The following is a 26,278-nucleotide window of genomic DNA, read 5'->3' as shown; positions in this document are numbered from 1 at the left end:
ACCATACTGCAGCCACAAAGATCACAAGGTGGATTAGCCTTGTCCAACCTTCTCCACTTTGCTTCCCAACTGGTATACATTCAGTGGTGACTGTTACTGAACCCATGGTTACAGAAACAGCCCTTGTTCTATCCTATGAAAGCCTAATATACTATAGAGGTATTCTACCTCTGAACATTGGCTTCCTGTTATGTAAAATGTCCTTAAAAATACTCAAGCTTTGTTCCCAAGCATTGACTTCAGATTATTCAACCTCGCCTAACAGCCCAAAATGACATAATCCCAATCTAATCTTGATAGTGCTGATTGGGCAAGTCTGGGAATAAAATATTTAGATCAATTATACAATAAAGGAGAACTCCAACCATTACCTGCAGACTTACAATCTACCTGATGCGTTCCATTTCAAATATACTGTGCGTCTTTGACGAGCCACCCTAGCCCAATTTGGCTTGCAGAAACACACTCTTCAGAACTTTATATTGGAACCCACAATACCTTTGCCTTTCCATACAAAATATCCAGAGTCCAGATAACAAAAAGTTAGAGATCAATGAGGGAGTTACAGCAGATCTTGATTCAGCTCAGGTACTCCGTCTACTTCACTCCATCCAGATTTTAAATGTTTAATTTGACACACCCGTTTGTCATAAATGTCAAGGGGTAGAGTATGACTTGTTGCATATGATTTGGAGCTGTAGCAAAATTAGACCCTTTTGGTCAACAGTCACAGAATTCAGGTTGTTTAACTTTTTCATCCCCAAGCCTTATTGGGTTTTTGGGAGAGATTGAGATGAGCTCTGCTAAAAAAAGACATTTACCCATTTACCCGTTTTTTTTTTTTTTTTTAATAAAAGTAAAGTCTTACAGTGGGCCAATACTGCTCCCATACAAATCTTTGACTGTTAGGAGGTTGATAAACCAAGTTTTACTGCTATATAGGCCGATATATGAAGGCAGAGGATGCCCTGGGAAATTTGGAAAGATATCAGCAGAATGAATGGATATTATTAACACTTGTGAACTGTCAATTGCCCCTCTTATATACACTACTAAGCAGGCACTTTTTCATACTAACCTAATTTTGCAGCTTCGTATAGCTAAAGCTACAGCAAAAGACTTATGACCTAGCCCACAGAAGATATTTCATCCATCCACTGATACCCCTTGACAGATAGCCCAGTTCGCTACCGGAGCCCATTGCCGTTTTGGGGATTTCAGATTTTTTGGCAGCATTTACACCTCAGCAGAGCAATTTTCAGGTGTTTGATTGTTTTGCAGTTTCATACAATGGTTTTAGAAGTGTATTACAGCTTTAGGTGTTTTTGTTCTAGCCAACAGAAATCACTACAGAGTAGTAGTAGGAGGAGATTTAGGGGCAGGGAGCTGCTTGATCAGATAACACTTGACAAAATGCTCTTTCAGGGCGTTCCCACTGAAGTCTATGGGGCCAAAAACACTCCAATCTGCCTGAAAAGAAGTTTGCTTTTTTGAGCAACAGTGATTCTGCTACAGGTGACAAAAGTCTCAGATGTGAAATGAAGCCATTGAAATGAATGGGATTTTGCTTATTGAGCATCTTGGAGTTTTAAGCTACAAAAAGCTCAGGTGTGAAATGGGACTTTTTCTGCGGGACAAAACCTGCATTGCACTAGGTCACACAATCCTGTTCAGCGCAAGTATTGCATTCATCTCATGTTCTGGATTGATGTTTTACTGTCAAAAGGTTACCTGCAGCGATAGGTCTGTACATTCCCAATTGTGCCAATAAAAAAATATATTAAAAAAAATAAATAAAAAAAAACACAACTTACCTGGATCATTTTATCACAAATCCCTTCATCGAAAAACACACAGCACTATGACAGGTAGGTGTAAAGCCAATGTTCAGATTTTTAGTGCAAGTGGTTTACTTTACAGTTTTGCATACCTTAAATTTTCAATGTCTGCAATAAGGCATGGTTACAAATTTACATGTATTTTCTTGCTTTTAGATTTAGTTGCAATCGCTCAAGTTATGTTGTGTCTGTGTGTACTAATGGTTTTAGGGTATTTTTATTTTGATAAACATTTACACAACTATCACAGGACCTTAAAAAAATAAATAAATAAATAAAAAGTCTGTAGCACCATCCTCTTATTCTACTGGTTCTGTGTATTGGTCTATTCTATTGTCCAGAAAACGTATGGTATTTTACAAAATCTTAAAGTTGCAAGTGAAAAATGGCAATGTAAAAAATGGTCTGGCCACCTGAAAAGCAGAGGACAAGCCTAGCACCAGTAGAAAAGTAGGCAGGTAAAAGTACTATCTGAAACTGTTTATTATCATTCAAAATGGTATGAATAAATAGATTTGTAGCGGCAGTGCACTGTATTTGCAGCATGCATGATATATGTACAAGTTTAAAAAAAAAAAACACAAAAGAACACATACATATTTACATTAGTTTTCCTATACAAGTCCACTGCTTCACAGTACCAATAAAAAAGGTAAAATGCTTTCTGCCATCCATACACTAAGGTTTTCTGGGTAATCCACATCAAATATTGACATTTTCCCACAGTGTAAACAAGGATCTGCTAGCATATGTGCTTACAACACAGTAAAAACATAAAAGTAAAACAAAAAATTTAAAAAAGGATAACCAGTCATAGGACAAACGGGTAGACTACCACTGCTAAACACTGAAAATATTAGTTTCCAGGCAGTCACGCTAATCCTGCAGATTCAATGCACAGTCACCAATCAAGATAAGCAATTCTAAAAACAGGGTATACACATAATAAAACTCGGTGGGTTTATTAGCAGGAACAAGACGACTTGTGATGTGTGTGTATTCCTCTGTTCAATAGAAGAGGATGTTTGGACCAGCTTCTTTGGCTGGAAAACCGCAGCCCTGATGTGGAGTCCCCATGGTTAGAATACAATAGCGCAGTAGGGGATATTCCACATGGCTTGCATGGATGCTGGATGTGTTTTTTTTCTTGTACAAACCATTGGTAAAAAAAACAAACAAAAAGCAACACACATCAACTTTCTGTGTATACCCTGCTCAACTTATATGATATGCACACTTGTTATAGCTCAGTGACTTGAAGCCATTGGATAAGCATGATAGTCAGGACACCATCATTTATAGAAGTTTAGCAAAGGCAGGCTTGTCTATTTATCAAGCAAGTTCACTTTAGTGTCGACAGGTAAGGGAAGGTAGAAAATCCCCATTACATATACTGGCAGACTTGTGCTCTCCATTAGAAAAACAAACTAAAATATCTGTCTCCAACAGTCATGGTGAGAATAGTGTGACGGGGCTCCAGGGGCTGTTCAGGGTCCCCATCCAAATGCTTTTTTTTTAAACCCAATTATACAGTCTGAAGACAGCCAGCCAGTCCATTAACCGGAGTTATGCAAGACATCTATTTAAGGCTATTGAGAAATTTCCCATGCTCCTCTCCTCTTGTCAACAGTGTTTCCCCTCCAATTTTTGGACCTCTTTTTTCCTATTGGCAAAAAAAACAAAAAAAAAATATTATAAAACTAAAAAACAAGAACATACTGCAACAAGAAATCTTAACGTAAAGCTCTTACAGATTATTAGAAAACAAGACATGTACTTGATGAAAATAATCTAAAACATTTACCTACCTACATCATTTCTAATACACCTTCCTCTGATCTATTGCACACATCCCTTGCTTTAGCACCATAGTACTAGTGCACATAGAGGAATGAAGCCATAATAAAAGTTCTGAGGGCCAGAGGCATAAATGTTCAGTACAATAACAGTGACTACTTTGGACCATTTACTGTTCTTAGCCCCACATTATGCATTCATGTTGAAAGAATGGGACTTCTATGTACAGCCAAAACATTTGCCAGTATTGTATTTTTACCGTACATCTGGAGAATGAACATTAGCTGAAAATCTACATCTATTTGATCAAGTACACCCACCTTAAGCATGCCATCTCTTTCCCATTTGAAAAACCCGCAGGTGCTAGTGGAGATAAACAAAAAAACAAAAATATAAAAAACACAGCCCAACAATTAGCTCTGAATAGTTCCATTACAAATACAGTTAGAAAACACAAATCAAGAAAGTCAACGTTTATATGAAGCATTAGGCAAGTTTACTCAGCGTAGACAATACTAGTGCAGAAAACTGAGGCAGAGCTAGCACCGCAGCATGCTACTTTAATCTGAAGGATTTCTTTTTTGTTTACAAACTTTACTTTGAAGAAAAATTGTGGTACAAAAAAAAAAAAAAAAAAAAAGTAAAAATATACAATATACAGTACAAAGAGAAATATATACATCATATCCAACTGTATTATAATAAAAGTTAGGTCATACTTGTGTTATTACAATACTTCTGGCGTAGAAACTAAAATGTAGTAATCAAAAATAGTTTAAAAAGCACAGTTCCACCACAAAAATAAAAATAAAAAATGTAAAGTCAGCAGCTACAAATACTGCAGCCGCTGACTTTTAATATTAGGATACTTACCTGTCCAGGGCACCTGCGATGTCCTCACCTGAAGTCAATCTGTTCCTCGGCTCCTGGGTGCAGGCGTCGGCATCTTCAGTAAGGGAATCAGGAAGTGAAGCCACAAGGATTCACAGCCTGGTTCCCTACACCGTCCTCACTGGTCCCTGCTGTCTTCTGGGACGGAGGAGGGGCTGGACATGGTGTAGATTGCCACGGAATCTGCAGCGATCTATTGCCAGAAGTGGAAGCAAATACCTGTATTAGACAGGTATCCGCTTCCGTCTCCCCCTGAAAGGTGCCAAATGTGACACCGGGGAGAGGGGGTATCGGGGGCGGAAAAGCGGAAGGTACATTTTTGAGTGGAATTTCGCTTTAAGTAACAAATCATTGATAATTTATTTTAACTTAATATAACCTGTGAACGACTCAGTGGTCCATAAAATTAAATAAAACATCACCATGAATGAACCAAGATTTACATTTTTGTTATAAAATTGCATAGTATTATACAGTAATATGTAACTAACACTTGAGGGCTGTTTAGACCCCTGATGTCTCTCCAAAGACCCCCCCCATTAAAAAAATAAAATAATAATCATAGCAAGGCCCCTTTCACATAGGCATCTCCGTGGGACGGAATCCGCTTGCTCAGCAGGGCATCGCTCTGCTAATCTCCCTGGATAACAGCTCCGCTCTGTGCAGAGCAGACGGAGACAGTCCATTTTCATCTGATCATATCCGTTCCGCCAGACAGATGGAAAATAGGACCACCATCTGTCTGTTTTTGCAGGCAGGATCGGATGTCAGCGAACATGTCACTGCTGAAATCTGCCATTTCATAGGAGAGACTGGCGGTCTCATCAGGTCTGCTTGAAAAACTGACAGGCGGACCTGACCGGACAGCCTGTGACATGTTCTTTTTATATGACAAAAGTAATGATTCCCTATGAGAGCTCACAGATTTCAATAGAAGTCGTGCCACAAGTCGAATCATGATGATCCGACTTGTGGTGCGACTTGTGTGCTGAGGATCTTGAAAAGGAACCCCACTACAAAATGAAAAAAAAAAAAAAAGAAGGAGCGGGGTTCCCCCCCAGGATCCATACCAGAACCTTGAAAAGAGAAGAACTGGAGGATGAAGACATCACTGGAGGGAGAATAAATCAGAAGAGACGCCGGAGCTGCTTTAATAAAATTACCTTGTCAAAAACCTGTGTACTGTTTTTATTTTTGGTGAATGGGTATTGGTACTCATTCCCCTAGGTTTGGGGTCCAGAATCCGTCTCTCTCCTCCCCCTCCCATTTTGGAGGGGGGTTCCTCTTCAAGCTCCTCAGCACACAAGTCACACCACGTCAGATCATCGTGATCCGACTTATGGTGTGACTTCTATTCAAATCAATGGGCTTTCATAGGAAACCAATCGATTTTGAATAGAGGCAAAGAATCGTGGCTAAACGTGCATTAACGCCAATACAAAAAGCTACTAAAAGTACATTTTTACAGCTGGTTGTTCCTGATATTGGTAGTGGCTTTGCAGCTCGTTTTTTCTAAAGCCCTGTGTGCACAAGACCTAAATGCTACATCGACAAGAGCTTGTTTTTTGAACAACAGATTTACTGGCTAGATCATCAGGTGAAAAAGGGAAATAAAGCCCAAGACCCCTTTCCCACTGAAGGCATTTATTTAAGCGTTTTAGTGCTAAAAATAGCAGCTGTAAAGCGCCTCCCATGCCTCCCCAGTGTGAAAGCCTGAGTGCTTTCACACTGGGGCGGTGCGCTTGCAGGAAAAAGTCCTGCAAGCAGCATCTTTGGGGTGGTTTGGGAGTGGTGTATACACCGCTCCCAAAACAACCTGCCCAATGAAATGAATAGGCAGCGCCAGAACACAGGTACTTTTAACCCTTTATAAGCACAGCTAATAGTACGATAAACGCTTTACCGATAACGTGGCCATGCTACAGTGTGAAAGGGGTCAAAAAGAAAACCAATACAGTCATCACATCTAAGGATTGGTAAGCTGCAATAAATTAAATGGTTGCTTCTTGGTTTAATACTGCTTTAAGATTAAAAACCATCCTGCATAAAGAAATGAAAAATGGGTTGTAAGACTCATACCTGCAGTGTTTCTTGGGAAGTCTGTCCAATGAGATTGTTCTGTTGCCACATGGACATTTGAAGAAACGCTTCACAGCATCATGCCAGTGGAAATCATGGTTTTCACTTACACAAGTGTCTAGAGGTTTATAGTGAGTGTACTTGCACTGTTAATATAAGTGGGAAAAAAAATCCATGAGTTTTGCCTTCCACATATTATTGAGACAGAAGTGACTGCACTTAATCAAATACAACTTTTTTTTTTACACTAGGGTGGTTAAGGCATAGAACAGATGTCACGCTCTTAGACCACTTTCACACCACACCGCACCTTGCGTCAGCGGTAAAACGCCACTATTTTTAGCGGCATTTTACCGCCGGATTTGCGGCGCATTTCGGCCGCTAGTGGGGCGACTTTACCCCCCGCTAGCGGCCACGAAAGGGTTAAAACCGCCAGCAATACGGCGCAATAGCGGCGTTTTGCCGGCGGCATTACAGCGCTGCCCCATTGATTTCAATGGGCAGCAGCGGTGGAGGAGCGGTAAACACACCGCTCCTTCACCGCTCCAAAGAAGCTGCTGGCAGGACTTTTTTCTGACGTGCTGCCAGCGCACCGCTGTAGTGTGAAAGCCCTCGGGGCTTTCACACTACACACAATGGTGCAGCTTCTTTAGGGCGTTTTGCAGGCGCTATTTCTAATGCTATAGCGCCTGCAAAACGCCCTGGTGTGAAAGGGGTCTTAGTGTTGGAATGTTGGCTCATTTCTAAGGTATGGCCAGGACAAGTAGTAAGGCCCCTTTTACACATACAGACCGTTCGTCCGTTTTTCATCCATCTGTTGACGGATGATAAAAACAGACATCAATGCATTCCTATGGAAAAATGGACAACAAGGCATGATCATTCATTTCCACCCATTTTCATTGGCTTCCGTCAACCTCTTTTTTTTTTTTTTTTTTTTTTAATGGATGAAAGCCTTTTTTTTTTTTTTCACTGATTGGAAAAAAAAAAAAAAAAAAAAAAAAAGAGAGAGAAGAAAAGAAAAGAAAAAGGAGAGACTGATGAAAAGTGGACAACATCTGCTTACATCCGTTTTTTAAACCCCCTCCTCCACTTTAAACACACTGTATATAGCTAGTTGCTAAGGAGGTGGCCGGGAAGCCAACTACTTTCTTGTACCCGGTAACCTCCTATGTGAATGGGTATCAGGTACATCATACCCCTACCCATTCACCTCAAAAAGCAGTGAAATGCAAAAAAACAAAACAAACAAAAACAAAAACCGAGACAGACAGTTTTTGACAAGTCCTTTATTTAAAAAAAAAAAAAAAAAAAAAAAAAATAGCCGTCTTCTCCTGCTGCCCGTTGAAAAAAAAAAGTTGCTCTTCTTCTGTGGCTGCTTCCTCTATGGTGTTTTTTGCCTCTTGTTAAAGAGGGCTTCCAGATTCTTATAAGCCTCCCGCCCGCAGAGCCCGAAAACCACAAGCCAGGGTTGTTTTGAGGAGGCCCTTGTCTCCATCAATTGGCTGCATGCTCGGATAAGGGTCTGGTATGGATTTTGGGGGGGACCCAAATTGGCACGGGAGGGTCCCCTCTGAATCTATACAAAACCCAAATTTTTTTGCCGGCAATTTCCTTTTTGTTTTTTTTACACACATTCAGCTTCCCAGGCCCCTTCCCCCTTGTATTTTCTACTGAAAGAAAGAGAATGGTCATCACTGGAACGCATCAAAAACACGCATGCAGAAAAGCATCTGGAATGCATCTGGACTGCGTTTCTATAGTGTTTAAGCAGACAGAAAAAAAAAATTTGCACCAAACACAAAAGTGTGAATGGGCTCCAATAGATTCTGAGCAACTAATTATTGTGACTCAAGATCACCCCATTACAAGAACAGGACAGATATTTATAAAGAACAATTTTAGTCGGTGTGTTAAATTGTTCAGTTTCGAGGAATACAAGACCTTTAGTCAGGACACTCACTGTTTTGCAGGTCACTGCACGACACTTTTGCTCTCTTATGCCCCTCATCTTTTCTTCCAGTTGTTCTTTCTTCACAAGAGGCTCAAAATATTGTTCCTGCAATTCTGCTTCAGCCTTAAATCAGAAAAAAAATAGTTATTACCTAAAGTTGGCTCATAGGATTTAAGTGAAATCTGCTAATTCTTACTGAAAAAAAAAAAAAAAAAAAAAACACGACTGTGCTAGCCAACCTCCACATCAAAGTTCTATTTAAGAAAAACTGGACCTTGCGGTCATCAGATATTGACATGTATGGCTAGACAGGACTGAGCTCCTCGTCGCATATGTGCAAAAATACATTGGCTGGGACTAGGAATACCTGGGCTGATTTTCACACATTGCAAATACATTGCTCAGATGAAAGATGACCAAATGCAAGACATGGAGTTGACTTGGTGCAGTACTGTTACGCCTGGACAAACAGTAAGTGCACTTTAAGGATTCATTTTAATAGAGGTTACCTTGAATGTACTCCAAAATAGAATCAGTTACCAAAGATGTCCACTCAATTTATAGCAAGCAGCAGTCTAACAAACCAACGAGGATGAATTAGCTCTCACCATCATAGCCTGAGCTTAGTGATGAGGAAAAAAAAAAAAAAAAAAAACAGACAAACAAAAGAAAAAATTTTTTTTTAAAGTGACAGTTTTCCCCCTCCTGAAGTACAGAGAGTGGCTGTCACCCACCTGGATCCCAGGCAGGAAACAGGCCACTTGGAACCGCCTGGCAATTCTGCTCCAACAGGAAATTACAGTGCACACACCTATCCCTGAAAGGTAAGGGTTTACTATAACAGTTTAAGGGTGCAGATTCAGATTGTAACCAAATTTACATTCCTGACTGGTCCTCATATTCAGAGATTGCATACGCCATCTGTTAATAGAACTGTATTGTAATAAAATAATATGTTTAAAGCAAACTTGTGACTATTGCCTAATCTGCCAATTAGACCTAAAGCGAGGTTGAATGTCTATTAGGACAATCCAGTGGGATTTTTATTTAATTGGGTTGTGTCTTTTTATTGTGGTCTATATCTATATCTCTTAAATTTGTCCAGAAAAAAAACAAACAAACAAAAAAAAAACACCACCCAACATCTAACACAATCTGACAGAAAAAAATAAAATATTAATAATAGGACAATCCAGTGAAATTCTGAGGTCCACTATACTCAAAACACTTCAGGGCACAATTTCAGGGCACAATTTCAGGGCACAATTTCATTAAATGTTGAAAGTTAACATTTCAGATTTTTGATTTACCTATATCCTTGAGAGTACACCACAAGACACACACAGGAGTTAGTCATGAATACCTGGGTTATGCTGCCACCTTCAGGTAAATAGATGGTCAGGAATCCTAATCTGGGCATAATGCCTCTCAACTCGTCTGTTTTGTAGCAAGCAATGATAACAGAAAAGAGGGGAGTGGGGTCTCTGTCCTGTGATGTACACCAAGAAAATTATTTTTCCTAATTTTTAATCATATATTCCAGGACACAGAAGAGTTGATATTCATTAATAATTATTCGGATATCCCAAAGCAAGGAACACGAGGGGAGAACACCACAGCAACAATGTCAACCGCAGAAACCACTGACACTGGGTGGAATGGACCTTGACCAGGAAAGGAGGAGCTGATAAATCCACTCAGATAGTGGATTAAGGAGCCACCTGACTGCAGAGAACCCTCAGGTAAAACAAGTAGGGAATTGGATTGAATAAAGCAGTGGCCTTAAGATAAACTCAAACAACTTGGACATCCAAAAAGTTAAGCACCTTCCGCTTAGGATAAAAAACTGGTAACACAATGTCCTGATTTAGATGGCACAAAGAAACCACCTTGGGTAAGAAATGTGACTGAGGCCTAAACAACCCCAAATCCTGGTTAAGAATCAGAAAGCCAACTCAGACCTTGCGAGCAGAGGCAATGGCAGGGCTTTTTTTTCTGCGGGAAATTGCCGGAACTGTTCCGGGCACCTCTGCCCGGGAGAAAAAAAAAATAAATAAAAAATGTATAGCTTGTTTTATGTGGCTGCAGTCCCACAGAGTGAGCTGGCAGCCACATAAGCCGACACAGCTCTTATAGTTCCAGCTGCAGCCTTAAGAGAGTGGAGAGCGGAGTGATATCAGCTACATTCCGCCTCTCCCCGTAGCAGAGCGGATGTTCCTGTGAGAGAATTCCCATGTGGTGTCCTGTCCCAAGACTCCTCCTCACTGCCTGCGGTACATTACATACCTGCGGTAAGTACATTGATTTTGGTAACTATTTAAACTGTCAGTGTTGCTGCTGGTTGAATATAGGTGCTGCCTGGCTGTCTAATAATGCTGCCGGGATATGGGGCCCGAATCTTGCTGGACATTGGGGCCTGTATCTGAGCTTACTTTGGTAAACACTGACTATTTCTAATGTTTTGTACATTTTACTGAATTGCTTTTGATTAATAAATTACATACAAATTACCTTGTATATCACTCCCCGAATTATACTTGCTTCCATGCTCTCAAAAGGGGGTGGTGCTAGGAGGTGCGTAGGGTGGAGACAAGAGGTGATACTAGGGGTGGAGATAGGTTTGACCTAGGGGAGGCGAGTTCCTACACATTTTTTTTCTGGGGAAAAAAAAGCCATGGGTAGTGGCAACCAAGAAAATCCACCTTGAGTGTAAACCGCATAAGGGAATTCCTCAGGGAGAGTACTGTAAAACAGAGAAGACAAAGTAAAGGTCCAACGAGAGAAAGTGGGCCTCACCGATGGAAAAATCGTTGCGAAACCCTGCACAAAAGGCTTTAACCAAGAAATCAGAGGATATAGGTGTACTAAGCTTTTCTAGTCTTGAGGAGGGTAAAGATAACAGAATCAAAAACACCTGTCACCATCATGACTTTTAATGCTGTTAAAGTCAGTGATCACAGTGCAGGAAAGATAATCAGACCCTGCAACTGCAAATCTGAAAGAGCTCATGGTTCAAATGCCAGGCCAGATTTATAATGTCCATATACTTTTTGGCCAGGCAGATGCTATCATTATCAATGGAATTCCTTCCACCATTGTCCGCAACAGGCATGGAAGTCGTCCCTAGTGTTAGACAGGCACTCTTCAAATGTATGTGGCATGCAAATAGTTTTTAACAAGCTTGTGAGATATTTTTTACTCTATGGAAGCCTTCTTCCTTTCCCATGATATGATGCAATTATTGAGAGAAAAACAGTGATTGATGACCATTTACTCATCTGGCGAGTTAAACGAGAGAGCAGTGAAGGATTCCCATATTGGTGAAGTTTGTTTTTCTGCATTGTTTGTGATAATCACATAAGGAAAGACTGTTCACTCATTTGGCATATTTTGTATTTGTTGTTTATTTTTTTTAATAGTGATATTCATCATTGCACATTTTGTGATCTTTTCTGCTCCTTATCTCAGCAACTTTATAGTATGTTGCTTAGAGTTTATATTATGCACTAGCACTTTATAGATATTGCATGTTGAATTGGTTTAACGCATATATGAACACATATGTTCACATGTAAAATGTTGAACAATTGGTTTAAACACATACACACGTTATAATATGTAGTATTCACCATTTCAAATTGTAAAGTTTTATTGTGCGTGAATTAGCGCTATTCTGATCACTTTACACAGTTCACTAATTTTTTTTTTTTTTTTTTACAACTATTGAAGTAACAGCTGTTTATCTGTGGCGCTGTTACGACTTATTACATGGACATCTGTTAGGCTTGGGAACCGTAAACAGGTTTGATTAAAAGCCAGACTTTTTTGCAGAGACAGGAGCGATGACCCCTTTTTTCAGGGCATCCAAGACAATGACTCTTTGTGAATCCGTGGATACTTTGGAGAGCATAAAACGTGGAGGGGAAAGCAGTGAAACTCCAATTAGTAGCATCAGGATACCCCACAGCAGAACCATCTGAATTCCTAACTGAAGCAAAAGTCCACAAGCTCCACAACCGCATAAGTTGGATTCCCCTTCACCAAGAATGATTTGCATCTGGAAGCGGTGGACTCGGGAGTCCAGTTTTTCCTAGGAGACTGGAATTTAGGCTTATGCTTAGAGCTCCAACCTCTTACAAAAAGGAGATCTTCTAGGATTCCTACAGAATCGCTGGTCTATGACCTGTCCCTCTTCCCTACAGTCACCTTCTATATGAAGGCATTTAAGCGTGGTCCAAAGAAGCATCCGCCCTTAATGGGCAACCGTAAAAGCAGCATATGAAATATTTGGCATCAACCAAGAAGGCTCTCAAAGTCCTCCAGGAACTGCCAGATAGCAGGAGCTTTGAGGTCAGCTTCTCAGGGGTGAGGAATATGCTTTGCCAAGACCTTAAGGGTTTGGCAAAATTCTCATTGCAACCATTACAAGCTGCAGAGCTGCTCATACCAAAGAGAAAGATGGATTGAAGGATGATTCTAATGCCCCGTACACACGAGCGGACTTTTCAACATCCAAACTCCGACGGACTGAGTCCGTCAGACTATTCGATCGTGTGTGGGCTGCAACGGACTTTTGATTCGCCAAAGTCTGACGGACTTTAGAAATGAAGCATGCTTCAAATTTTCCCGACGGAACTCCGCCGGACCCGGTCCCCTTCGAAAAATCCGCTCGTGTGTATGCTACTCCGACGGACTAAAACCGACGCTAGGGCAGCTATTGGCTACTGGCTATGAACTTCCTTATTCGAATCCAGTCGTACGTCATCACGTTCGACTCCGTCGGAGTTTGGTGTGATGGTGTGTGTCCAAGTCCGTTCGGTCGAAAAGTCCGCCAGAACTCCGCCAGAACTCCGTCGGAACTCCGGCGGAACTCCTTTGGAGGTCTGTCGGACATAAGTCCTCTCGTGTGTACGGGGCATAACTGTGGCGGCTAAAACCTGGGGCCTCATCCTCCAGGACCCGTCAGCATCTTATGAAGTAAGAAATAGATCAACTGCTGGAGAACAGAATTTTTTGTAGAATTCCCCCTCCGTGGGGCAAGGATGAGCAAAATACTTCAGGTACCTGGGAGGTGAAAAAAACCTCCAGGTATGCCGATTCAGCTCATCACTTTTTGTGAGAGTACAAGGGTAAGGATGAGATTTTTTTCCAGCTGCCAGGACCCAAACCCAGTGATTATAAGAGAAGAGGATTCTGACAGCAGTAACGCCAAGTTAACACATTTTTTAGGAAGCCCACCATGGTCTTGTGTCTGAGACAGCCCCAGATCCCAAGGTCCCAGCTGGGAGGACACTCCACAGAGGATTCCTGATTCTCAAACGATTCAACCTCTTTCTGGAGAATTTCCTCCAGCACTTTATTATCCCTGAAAAGGGGAGGAGGGGAAGCTCACAGGAGGCCCCAAGCCAGTGAGAACTGCCACTGAGCTGGACCGTCCTTATGGTACTCTGCCACTACTGTATAGTGCCTCAAGAATTACCCAGACAGAACAATTCAAAGCACAGTAAGTCACAGGGAACACTCAATGGAATATTATTCCACAGCCCAGAGGCACTCCTCAAATCAGCTGTAAGGCCAGTAGGCCCAGTCTTCACCAATCACGCCAGGTTCCCCCGAAGGCCTCCAAGAACTAAAATGCCCTCTGGGGGAATCACTACCCTGGACCTGTATGGCACCATGCAAGCAAGGTCAGAGCTACACTGTATGCTGGAGATTGCTGCTGCCAGGATCCAGCTCTGACCAATATAAGTTACATTACAGGTCCTCATCCACTCTTGCATGCGAGGTCCAGGCAAAGTACCTCTTGGCCATAGCAACCAGCCTGGCACCCACTTCTGCTCCATCAGCGGTAAGGAACGGGCCAAGAATGAGAACAAAGCCCACAAGAGATAACTTCAAAGAGATACACAGGGAGGGACATCAGAACAAAATTGAAGCTTAGTGGAGCTGGGAAGTAGGGATGCACCGAATGGGTTTTTGGTGCCGAAACCGATACCGAAAATGAAAAATACACTAGGCCGAAAACCGATACCGAAACAGCACCGATACCGAAAATGACTATTTTTAAAAAATATATTTTTATATAGGAGGTGGTCAGAGACTGGCAACATGGTACAGGAGGTGGTCAGAGACTGGCGACATGGTACAGGAGGTGGTCAGAGACTGGCGACATGGTACAGGAGGTGGTCAGAGACTGGCGACACGGTACAGGAGATGGTCAGAGACAGGGGACATCCGTCCAATCCTGCGAATGACCTGTCTACCCAAGTGCCCGGACAAGGGGGAGGGGCTGTGTGTGACGGCGCGCGGCCGGGAACACACAGCTATTGAAATGAAATGAAAGCTGTGATGTTCCCGGCGCTGTGATCAAACAGGCGGCGGAGGCGGCTCTCCTGCGCTATACACCCCCATGATGGCCCCCACCCAGGAATTTCGGCTCCATTATCGGCCGTTTTTCTCTTTCGGCAAGTTGCCGAAAAGGGCATTTTCGGCCGATATGTTTCGGCGGCCGAAATTTCGGTGCATCCCTACTGGGAAGGGTTATGCCTAGACATGGATTCTTCTTTTTTGTCCAGTGTACATTCATTCAAAGGTGGTAACACAACCAAATAGTCACGCCTCTCTTGTGTGATGCACGAGCAAGAAAATATTTTAGTATTACCTCCTTCAGGACACCTGTGTGCTTTGATTTGGCTTTTAAAATCTTCTGGAACTCCTCAGACTGTAAATAAGCAAGTTGTTCTTTGTGTTTCTTCATGGCTGGTTCTTCGTCATCAGCTGGAGAAATCAATCACAAAACTATCAATATACCATGCTAATAGCTTAAGAGTTGTGGGAAATTAAACATAAAAATATTTGTGTAACTCAACTTACATTCACGTTACACCCTTTTGACTGCAAACATGTCCCACATATCATGCAATGAGTTTTAAAACAAGCCCACAGCTGTAATAGTAGCACAGACCAGGAACACGGAAGCGTCCCCAGAAGCTCTGTAAACTGGTGATTGGTCATAAAAGATACCGTATAAGCTGATTTTTTCAGCACTTTTGTGCTGAAAAAGCCCCCCTGGCTTATACTCGAGTTACTGTGCCCATCTGCAGCCTCATGCGCCTGATCTCCCGGTGCTGCGATATGCAGTCTAGTCGGCGGCCATCCAGTGTAACAAAGCCCCGTCTTCTCCTCATCCGTGATAGGCGGAACACTGACACGCTGCTGGGAAACTGAATCAGTGTTGTGTCACAGATGAGGAGGCAGGGCCTTGTTACACTGGACGGCCGCTGACTAGACTGCATGTCACAGTGCCTGTGTTCTGGAGACCAGGTACATGAGGCAGGCAGACGGGCAGAGTGGGGCAGGCAGACGGGCAGAGTTGACCCTCTTTTCCACTTACAGTAGCTGCTGCATTTCTCACCCTAGGCTTATACTCGAGTCAATAAGTTTTTCCAGTTTTTTGTGGTAAAATTAGGTGCCTCGGCTTATATTTGGGTCAGCCCAGACTCGAGTATATATGTTAATAAAAAAAGAAATTATACTGTACAGCCCTTAACTGCTGAAAGTGGAACTAAACCCTCAAATGTGATGGTTTCCCAAATCAGTTAATTTGAGGCATGCCATAAATAATAAATGTCACAGTGGCTAATATGTTTAGGTCAGCTCTCAGCCAAACAGTCAAGCCAATAAATGGATGGTTGCATCTCAACTGCTGACCAACAGAGCTTCCTTGGTTGTAACGGATCGGGGGGTTGGAGTCTGCTTTAAAGGTGGAAGCAAAATGTCAAAGCATGGTTTTGCAGATTGCTTTTTAAAATGGCATAGCTCACAGATACCCTGGGAGCAAGCATCATAGTGGCACAGGTATGTGAAGCAATGTTGATAAAAGGAAGCAATGTTGATAAAAGGAAACCAGGTTGAAAGTAAAAGCCAATACAGGCATCTGGAGTGGCAAGTGGGGCAGCGTATCACAGAGGCAGCAGCGAAGATATATAGCATATATAACTGCTGTGTGGCCCCTTAAAAAAAAAATAAAAAAGCTTGCTGTGGCATGTAGTTCCACAGCACCTCAGAGAGCCGCTCTCCCACTGCCACATGTGGTGTCCACGATTGTCACCACTAAACTACCGCCAGGGCACACACCATTTTGTGATGCAGGACCCCCAGGGAGGTCCAAGCTTCACCCATCTCTGCAGGCTATGCAACAAAGGACCTTCAGGGACTCAACTTCTAGCTGGGGATACATGCCCTATGCCTGTATAGTACCCTACTGGTTCACAAGTCAGAATAACATTACACATGATTCTATTACACAGGAGCCAGTGCCCACCGGCAACATTACATGCTGTCCCTGCATGTCCAGTGTGGGGTCCAGGTACCATTCCACTGAGCATAGTAAGCCCTAGGCAATGGATTCAGAAAAACCAATTTTAGATAAAGCCCTCGTTCACACTGGATCAATTTGTCATGGGATTTGACAGGTCAAATCGCACGACAAGTCCTAGCCTATTGCAGGCAATGGCACCTTGTGGCGCCATGCCCATTTGCAAAAGTAGTTCCTGCATGACTTTTGCCGATTTCAGGTGCGACTTTAATTGACATCTGTGCATAAAGCAGCACAGATGTCTTTCAAGTGGCATCTGAAATTGCGCTGAGCTGCTACTTTGAAATCATGCTACTTCAAGTGAAGTAGCAGGATTTCAAAGTAGCATCAATGTGAACCAGGGCAAAACCATTGAGAAGCTAACCATTTATAGAGAGACTGCACAGACATGAATATAATCTAAGACGATAGAAAAAAAAAAAAAAAAAAGTGAAGCCTTGCCTAGTTGGGAGAGGTTTTGCCTGGGGGGTGGGGGGGGGGGGGGGGGGGGGGAAATTTCCTGTTATGCATGGGCAGGAATACCTACCTTTTTGCTAGTGTTCATCAAGCAGAAAAACCCTATAATAATGGATATGAATACACTCTGTGCTCTGGGATGTAAAATAAAGAGAACCTCATAGCTGCCCTGAGATAGGATTTAAGGATTTAGAGAGGTATTTTATGACAAACCAATCGCAGACTATCGGGCGGCATAGCAGTTCTGGGGCAGAAACTACACAAGCCTAAAAAAAAAAAAATTGAAGTTTCTATTGGAAACATCTGGAAAAGATATTGTGCTCTGTGACAACTTCTCTTCAATGCAACTGCAAAACAGCGATTTAGGGCAGATTACCTTCAGGTGACGTGGCATCTCTGTCCGCCCTTTTGGCCACCTGATCAATGTCCATTGAGCTGGAACGCTTTCTCTTGATACCGTTAGGATCCTCTTTTGTGAGCATCTGTCCTTTTGCTTGTAGTTTCCGGAGAGCAGCAATCTATAAAAATAAAAAAAGAATTTTCAACTTGCTGTAAAATCCATTTATTGTAGTTTATCAGGGGAAAGAAGAATTCAGATTCAATTGAGTCACATGTGAGACACCCTGTATGTCATTCTTAAGAAATAGGAAGCCAATGATCATTGGAAGAGGATTTCAACCACTGAAATTTGACTTGTTTGAATGCCAGGCAAAATTGCTGACCTAGGCCCTCCTGGATCCACCCCCCACACATTTTTTTGGAATGAAAGTTTTGTTTTTCACTAAGCAAAGTAGGTCATCCATGTATGATGGTAGACCTTAAGGGAAGTAGACTTCCCAGCTTGCAACATTGTTGGTCTCTCAGAACACAGGGCTTCAACAGCCATGCCATTAAAGCTAGTGAACATAAAGCAGGATGGTAAACTGGTGCTTGAACAGAAGATCCAGACTATGTAGAAGTGCACACAGAATAACTTGCCAGGAGTCTGATCAAGTGAGAGCATCACATCCACCTGGGCCAACTTAATGCTACAAGAATCACCTGGATGTTGTCCACCTCAAACCTGCAGAAGACAAGGAAAGGGATTTAGGAAGATAAAATTTATAGATCAGGCTGTACTGATCCCGTGGTGCCACCAGCGCATCCACAGTTTCTTCCAGAAGAACCATGTAGCTGCAGAAATATCTATCCAGGTGGTTGTTGAAATCAGGAAATCCACATCAAGCATCCTAAAACTATGGGACAGGTCCAGGAACATCAATGGGTGAGAAGGCTATTCCCCAGGGTTCACACCCAAGATTTAAACAGGAAACAAGGTTGAAATGTGAAGTTGTATCCAGGACAGAACTCGACTCTCCAAGTACTCCAAACCATAGAAGTATTTGAGCCACCAGGCCGGGAATAATCTAGTGTTTACTTCCAGGCAATAAGGTCAAGTCCAAGGCTTGGACTGACATATCCACAATGGATATGGACAAAGACTACCTGCAGCCTCGGGACTCAAGCAGAAACAGAGTTGGGTGACTCTTGGATTGAAGAGTCTGAGTTTTGGACCGGAGCGCTCAAAGTTTTTCTTTAGGAAGGAAAACCCAAGTCTTAAGCTGTATGTAGAACAAGACCCAGATATGCCAAGCGATAAGTTGTTTCCAGCGTTGATTCTAAAAGTTCAGAAACCAGCCTAACCCTTTCAAGGTCTGGGCAGTTCCAGCTACATTGTCCAGTCAGAACCTGTGCAGACTTCTCCCTTAGCAGGAGGTTGTTAGTTTGTATTTGGCTATGAAGGTTAAGATCTGGGAGCAATGAAAGGAACTCTTCTTGGTCTCCAGGGAGGGGTGAACCTTCCTGGTGTGAGCTTGAAGCTTCTTCTGCTGGAACAGATGAATATTCTTACCTCCAGTGACATCTTAATAAGGGTGTTCATGGTAGCTTCGCAGGGAATGCACAGATTATTTTTTTTTTTATGTGCCGGACCACAGTCCAACACTTTTACCAACTAACGGGACATGGTACAGGAGATGGTCAGAGACTGGGGACATGGTACAGGAGATCAATGTAGCCTCACCAGTGCCCATCATATGCAGCCTGCCAGTGCCCATAATTTGCAGCCTTCCTGTTCCTCACCAGTGCCCAGCAGCCTACTGGTGCCCATCATTTGCAGCCTGCCTGTGCCTCACCAGTGCCCTGCAGCCTACCAGTGCCCATCATGCTGCCTGCCTGTGCATCACCAGTACCCAGCAGCCTACCAGTGCCCGTCATGCAGCCTGCATCTCTGTGTGATCTCAGTGCGTCATGCACGTAATGCCGGTGTCCTGTCATATACAGTCCCCCATCGGATAGTGTCCTCTGTGTACTGCGCATGCACAGTACACAGCACACACAGATTCCGAAAATCCCCGAAGATGAACGGCGCCTGCGCCATGAGTCCAGGTTCTAGCCCAACCATCCAAGTGGACATAGAGTTGGAATATAAAAAAGAGCCGAGCGCAGCGAGGACGAGCCCGAAGCGTGGCGAGCGCAGCGAGCCCGTGAGGGGCCCTCTAATTTTGCCAGCCCTATGTCCACTTGGATGGTGGGGCCATCACCTCCACTCACGGCACCGGGGCCGTTCATCTTTGGAGATTTTCCGAAGCTTCTTCTGCTCCGTACTGCGCAAGAGCTGTGCATGCGCAGTACGGGGCGGACACTATATGCCAGAACACCGGTGGTAGCCAAGTAACAAGGGACACTACAGTGGGGCCGCCGATGTCATGGAAACGAGTGATGTCGGCGGACCCTGCCCATAAAGGCAGATTACGTCCAATCAATGGAAGTGGGTAAGAGGTGAGTGTGAGGAATGCGAGTAGGGGAGAAAAACACAGCCATAGAATAAGAAAACCAGGAAGTGAAAACAGGCAGAAGAGAGAGAGAGAACATGAAGGAAAAAGAAAAAGAATGGGACTAAAGAGTTCTAGAAAACAAAGCGAAAGAGGAGAGAGTAAGGACGGGTGCTCCAGGACTACACCCCCATAATAGGCAACACCAGGGGCAGGGTGGCCCACCAAGGCCCTGCCCCATTAATCAGTGTTTTTTTTTCCGGCAATATGCCGAAAACTGCATTTTTGGCCGATATGTTTCAGCAGTGAAATTTCGGTGCATCCCTAGCGGTAAGGTTAACCGATGGGCTGGGCCTACATCCCAAAAAGACAGTAGAGTGGAGAAGGAACTTCCCCTTACGGGACTTTAATTGGCCCAGGTAGTAGTACACAAAGAGTATGCAAAAGGAGCATACAAAGTTTATTGAAATATAAACAATTACAATTTGAAGCAATAGGTGGCTATAGACATCTGAATTACATAGATATAGCAAAAAAACGAAGAGGTGTCAGCCGGTATCTTGCCTACAGTTAAGCATAGTAGTGGGAGCGTTGTGGTCTGGGGCTGCATAAGTGCAGCCGTTACTGGGGAGCTACAGTTTATTGAGGGAACCATGAATGACATGTTCTGTGACATACTGAAGCAGGAGCATAATCCCCCTCCCTTCGGAGACTGGGCTGCTGTATTCCAACACGATAACGACCCCAAACACACCTCCAAGACTACCATTGCCTTGCTAACGAAGGTAAAGGTGATGGATTTGCCAAGTATGTTTCCAGACCTAAACCCTGTTGAGCATCCTCAAATGGAAGGTGGAGTGCAAGGTCTCCAACATCCACCAGCTCCATGATGTCATCATGGAGGAGTTGAAGAGGACCAGTGGCAACCTGTGAAGCTCTGGGGAACTCCATGCCCAAGAGGGTTAAGGCAGTGCTGGAAAATAATGGTGGTCACACAAATTTACACTTTGGGCCCAATTTGGACATTTTCACTTAGGGGTGTACTCACTTTTGCTGTCAGCTGTTGAGACATTAAAAAGGGGTTGCAAAGGTTCCTGTTTTTTCACCTTAATGCATCCTATGCAGGATTCTTTGTTTACCTGTAGAATCCATTTCAGGGAGTACATCACAGGGCATCTCTATATCCATTATGGTAGGGATGTCCCAAAGCACTGAATATAGGGGGGGGGGGGGCTTAGCAGGCTAAGCAATCCAAACAAAAACACAGGTTAACAGTCGCCTGTAACACCCATCTCCCGAAGATAGTGTCCAGGGGCCCCAACAGCTACTTGGCAAAACTCAGTAAAAGGAGACCATGTCGCAGCCTCACAAATTTGAATTACATAAAAGCTTGACGTTGACTAGCCTAGAATGCAGAAAGACTCCTGGTAGAAAATAAGCTCTTCAAGGAAGGGCCCCCGTCATTTCTTGTAAAGTCTTAAGCTTGAAATAAGCTGGCAAATCCATCTAGAAAGAGCAGATTTTGAATCTGTGTGATCCTTCCTCAGGTCGTCAGGAAAAAAAAGTCAGATTGTCGAATCAATGCTGTCAAGTATAGGTAAAACACTTACCACAGGAACCACCCTTCAAAATTTTGAAAAGTTTTGTTGCCCCCAGAGTCTGAGTCTAAAATCACAGGAATACCCCCACCCACCCCAACTGTATTATGCGCAACAGTTAAGGCAGAAGTTGTAGCAGTAGGAAGGCATAAAGTACCGGTCATACAAAGTTATTGGGACATCCATTGCAAGGGTCCCTGGCAGTGTAAACAAACATGTCCAATTTCATCTTTGTGTTGCATTTGTTAATAAAAAAAAAAAAAAAATGTAATTTTTTTTTTAATATTAAATAAGACATAACATTACATGGGGACAATATTACAATAGTAGTTGGTCATAGAAATCAGATTACTGTCAGGTTTTGGCTTGAGTAGCTATTTTACAAACAAATGCTGTTGGATACATTGGGAACGTAGATACCATTGTTGTATTCAATTGACAGTTTGAATAGGCTATTGTCTCTATAGCTACAGTAAAAAGGTAAGAGGGTCTCTCAAACTGAAAGAATGATTGTTAGTCGGTTGTTCTGGAAAACTAATTTGTAACCATGGTAAACAAAAGCCCAACTAAAAGGAGCAGTAGAGACAGAGTGGTTTAACACTGAAGGACACTCAAATCTGTAATCAGAAAACAGGAAGCAGCCTGTTCTCCAGGAGCAACGGAAATCACGAACACAGTGACTGGAGCCAAGTAACTATTAAGTGCATTTCTATTGTTACAAACCATAGGTTATTTGCTAGTCATTTTGCTTGTTATATAGATAGCCGTTAGTCTTGTATTCCAAATATTGTAATAGTTTTGTATGTACAGTATCTTTGTATAGTAAAAGCACATTTAAAAACACTGCAGAGGCCTCAGCTTCCTTGCTTATACCACAAAGTAAAAAGTGGGTAAACAGGCAGCGTCAACAAAACACAAAAACTAAATAATAAATAAAATAAAGCTGCCCCCCTCAAAGTGTAACAAAGGACTCCTAAAGCATGTGTGGTGAGGTAGGGGGCGCTGGCGCTGATATATCACATTACAGCAATACCTACAAAGCAGCGAATAATATTTGAATACACAAATGTAACAAAAAACAAAAAGGTTAACACACATAGCATTGAAGCCAAATGTAGTTGCATGAATGTGTAAATAAGTCCCAGCAAAAAAGTTAATTAAATTCAAGAAAAAAAATAAAAAATAAAAAAAAGATTGCTTCTGTGGGGAGATCTCTTCCAAACGCGTAATCAGTGATCCTTCACCAAGCACTAAAACACCCAAAGTGTACCGGATAAGTGATCTGCTTACCAGGTCATGCATTTCCATGCTACTTCCAGTCCCTCTGGTTGTCCTCCTAGTCAGTGGCGCGCACGACATCCACGGAGGTGGACGCTAGGCACATGCAGCCACTACCTTGAGAAAAGCCAGCAGCCCCAGTGCCGGATCAAGGCACTTTTATATGCAAGCAGCCATTTGGCTATTTCTTTTTTACAGTGTTTTAATTAAACAGTATTACGCTATGGATGTTTATCATGGTTTCCACATATCCTGCCTATCACTATGAGGAGGAAGGTTCCTATAATCTCCAGTCATACCATATGCGAGCAGGCATTATCCTGCCAAAGTGACATTTGACTTTCTTTTTAAGTAAAGAAGTCAAATCTTTCTGGCAAGCAGATCACTTATCTGGTACACTTTGGGTGGTGTTTTAGTGCTTGGTGAAGGATCACTGATTAAGTGTTTGGAAGAAATCTCCACAGAATCTTTTTTTCTTGAATTTAATGAACTTTTTGCTGGAACTTTTTATTTACACTTTCATGCAACTACATTTGGCTTCAATGCTATGCGTTTAACATTTGTGTATTCATCTATTATTCACTGCTTTGTAGTTATTGCTATGACTTGATATATCAGCACCAGCACCCCCTACCTCACCACATATACCACAAAGTAACCTTGCTAGATAGACGCAAGAAAAACAATTTTGGTACTCGTGCCACGATCTGTGCTATAATTCAACTGAAGCAGACCTGTTTTTCTGTGGTGTGTCGTGTAGCTTGTGCTACGTAAAATAATGCGCAAGCTGTTTAGGAAAAAGCAAGGCTGCAGAGGGTTCTGGTGGCCAGAAGAAAGTGTGCAGCTTACCTATCTGGGCCAGAGACAATGAGTGGGAGCCTCTTGCTAAAAAATTTGGGAAGTAGGCTTCTCCCTTAAATATGACTTGGGGTGATACAATCTCAGATCATTTTGTAGATTTTAGCCTTAAGGGGTTGGATTTAAGTAAAAAAAAGAGAAGAGGACAGTGTCCACAGTGAGTTGGTACTTACTTCATTTATACTGAATCACATAGAAGGGAGAAGGCAGAGGCAGAAGTTAAGGTATTAAAAGACCAGCTAGCAGTTGCTTCAGAGTGTGTACGTTAAACCGCTAGTCTTGCAAATCATCAGCCCAAGTGGCGTGTAGCCCTCATGACCAAATCAATTAACGCCTTAAGTAAAAGGAAGGGCCGTAAAACTGTTAGTAAAGCCAGGGTACGTGCCATTGTCACATCCTAAAACTAGGATTGTGAGGATGTGCTCTCAAAATGATAGTGAGGATGAGGAGATAGACTTCAATATTTCAGATGATGATCTGCTAGTGGGAAAGAAATAGTATGCCAGACCTCTCATTACCAAGCATAGGAAATGGCAACACGATAGAGAGGATATGACAGATAGTGAGGTGCATTATTGCAACCCCAGAGATGTTTTGAAGAAGTAGGGGAGTTTACACAAACTGAACTCCATAAGCTGGCAAAACACAAAAAAAGGTCTGGGGAGCCCCTATTGAGTTGGCTACTACACGTGTGGGATGAAGGGGTCCAAGAGTTTAGTGTAAATTTTTCACTGTTAGACCTTGCGAGGGTTAGAATAGTCAGAGTATACGCTAGTCCTAGTGACCTGGAAAATACTTACGCCTGGAGAACAGGAGAGGGTATTTCCAAGTAATGCGAGATGGGCTGTATAAATGGATTAAATACATTTCCAGAATGGAACCCTTTACGTCTGCTCTGCGCTCCAAGCTGATGAAGTCTGCACCATTTAATCTCAGGGCTCCTTTATTGTCCTTGCTGGGAGGCCTGGGATTAAACAGCAAGAAGCCACTGCCCTCTTAAGCCAGTTGGGGGGAGCTACAGGAGACTAAAACAAAACCCATCAGGGCAGTAGATAAAGGTCAAGGCCAGACAAGAAGAATACAAGCAGAAAAGAAAGAATGTGGGAGAGAAGACAGGAGGTGAAGAGAAAACCAGGCTAGTTATTTCTAGAAAAAAAAAAAAATGTAGGTGGACCTATTAAAGGCAGGAGTACCTAAAGATGAGATAGATGGGATTTCTACTGCAGAAATGCTAAAGCTGTGGAAACATTTAGTAGGAAAAACTGTCAGGGTTAGAAACACTACTCCTAGTGAAGAGAACATCAGCCTAGACTTAGAGAAAACAGAAGGAACCCCTCCTGTTAGCCCCAAACCAATTCCCAAAACTGAACATGAACCCGAATCCCTTTATCCCAGGGAGGAGTTAGAGAGAATCAGAAAAGGGGATTCAGAGGTTCCTTATCCTTTATGAAGGGAAGACGAGTCTCCTCTAATAGCAGTGAGGGCAATGACAGCAGGAGACCGACACCCATATGCACTTGGCACTGTATGGTGGGGAAGTTATCGTCTCCTTCACATGTAAAGGATTTAATTGATACCGGAGCGGAAGTTACACTTTTGCAAGAAAATCCTTCCCATCACAAAGGAGAATTGATTTATGTAGAAGGTTTGGAAGGGCAAACCACACCAGCAGTTAGGATACGGGTGAAATTGGCTATTGGCAAGGGATCAGGATTTATGACAAATATTTTGGTATCAGTTACCTGAAAATATTCTTGGGACAGATGTACTTCAAGATCAGTCAATTCAGACTGAAAGGGGTACATTCACATTCAAGTATCCTGGTAAAGCATATCTGGTTAGGGCAGTGAAGGCTGTGTTCAGGAGGTCATGTGAAATGGACCCTACATTCCTCCACCAGAGAATTATTTATGGACATTATTATACCACACATTTGCCCATTATAACAGGACGCTATACAGTGGTCTTCGTTTTTATCCGTGCATTTACCTAGTCTTCCTCTAAGGATTTTGCACAGATTTCGGACTTTTTTTTTTTTTTTTTTAACATATGAACATACTGTGGAGACACCTTATTTATGCACTTTAATATTGTTGCACCTTATTTTAATAAGTTTTTCTTGGCACAGTATTTTATTATATTTGGCGACTTTTGCTATTTTACACGTTATGCACTTTTATTATCTGCATCTCTATGTGGTGATCATATCACTTTGCACTTTAATATTTTGTCACTGATATTAATCTCATAGTGCATTTTTTTTGTTTGTGTTTTTTCAGAAACCGCGTGAGATTGATATATATAATTTTTTTTATTTCCTCCACCAGAGAAGCCAGTGT

General features: G+C 42.5%; 1 protein-coding gene across 1 annotated transcript in view; it reads right to left on the bottom strand.

Moving 5' to 3' along the window:
• Positions 1 to 2,303: 2,303 nt before the first annotated feature.
• The window catches only part of MCM10 (minichromosome maintenance 10 replication initiation factor), an 83,684-nt gene continuing 59,709 nt past the window's right edge, over positions 2,304 to 26,278 (bottom strand). Inside the window, exons 15-20 of the mRNA XM_077474106.1 lie at positions 17,769 to 17,910; positions 15,221 to 15,336; positions 8,569 to 8,682; positions 6,606 to 6,751; positions 3,956 to 3,998; positions 2,304 to 3,501 (exon numbers count right to left, since the gene is read on the bottom strand). Of these exons, the coding sequence (XP_077330232.1) occupies positions 3,418 to 3,501; positions 3,956 to 3,998; positions 6,606 to 6,751; positions 8,569 to 8,682; positions 15,221 to 15,336; positions 17,769 to 17,910 (645 nt within the window). The 3' untranslated portion in view covers positions 2,304 to 3,417. The remainder of the gene's footprint in view (positions 3,502 to 3,955; positions 3,999 to 6,605; positions 6,752 to 8,568; positions 8,683 to 15,220; positions 15,337 to 17,768; positions 17,911 to 26,278) is intronic.

The sequence above is a fragment of the Lithobates pipiens genome, unplaced genomic scaffold (genome assembly GCF_037356315.1).
Source record: "Lithobates pipiens isolate NorthernLeopardFrog02 unplaced genomic scaffold, aLitPip1_a1.2 Scaffold_8, whole genome shotgun sequence".
NCBI lineage: Eukaryota > Metazoa > Chordata > Amphibia > Anura > Ranidae > Lithobates > Lithobates pipiens.
Note: the sequence above shows the minus strand (reverse complement) of the source record. Positions and strands in the feature narration are given on the sequence as shown.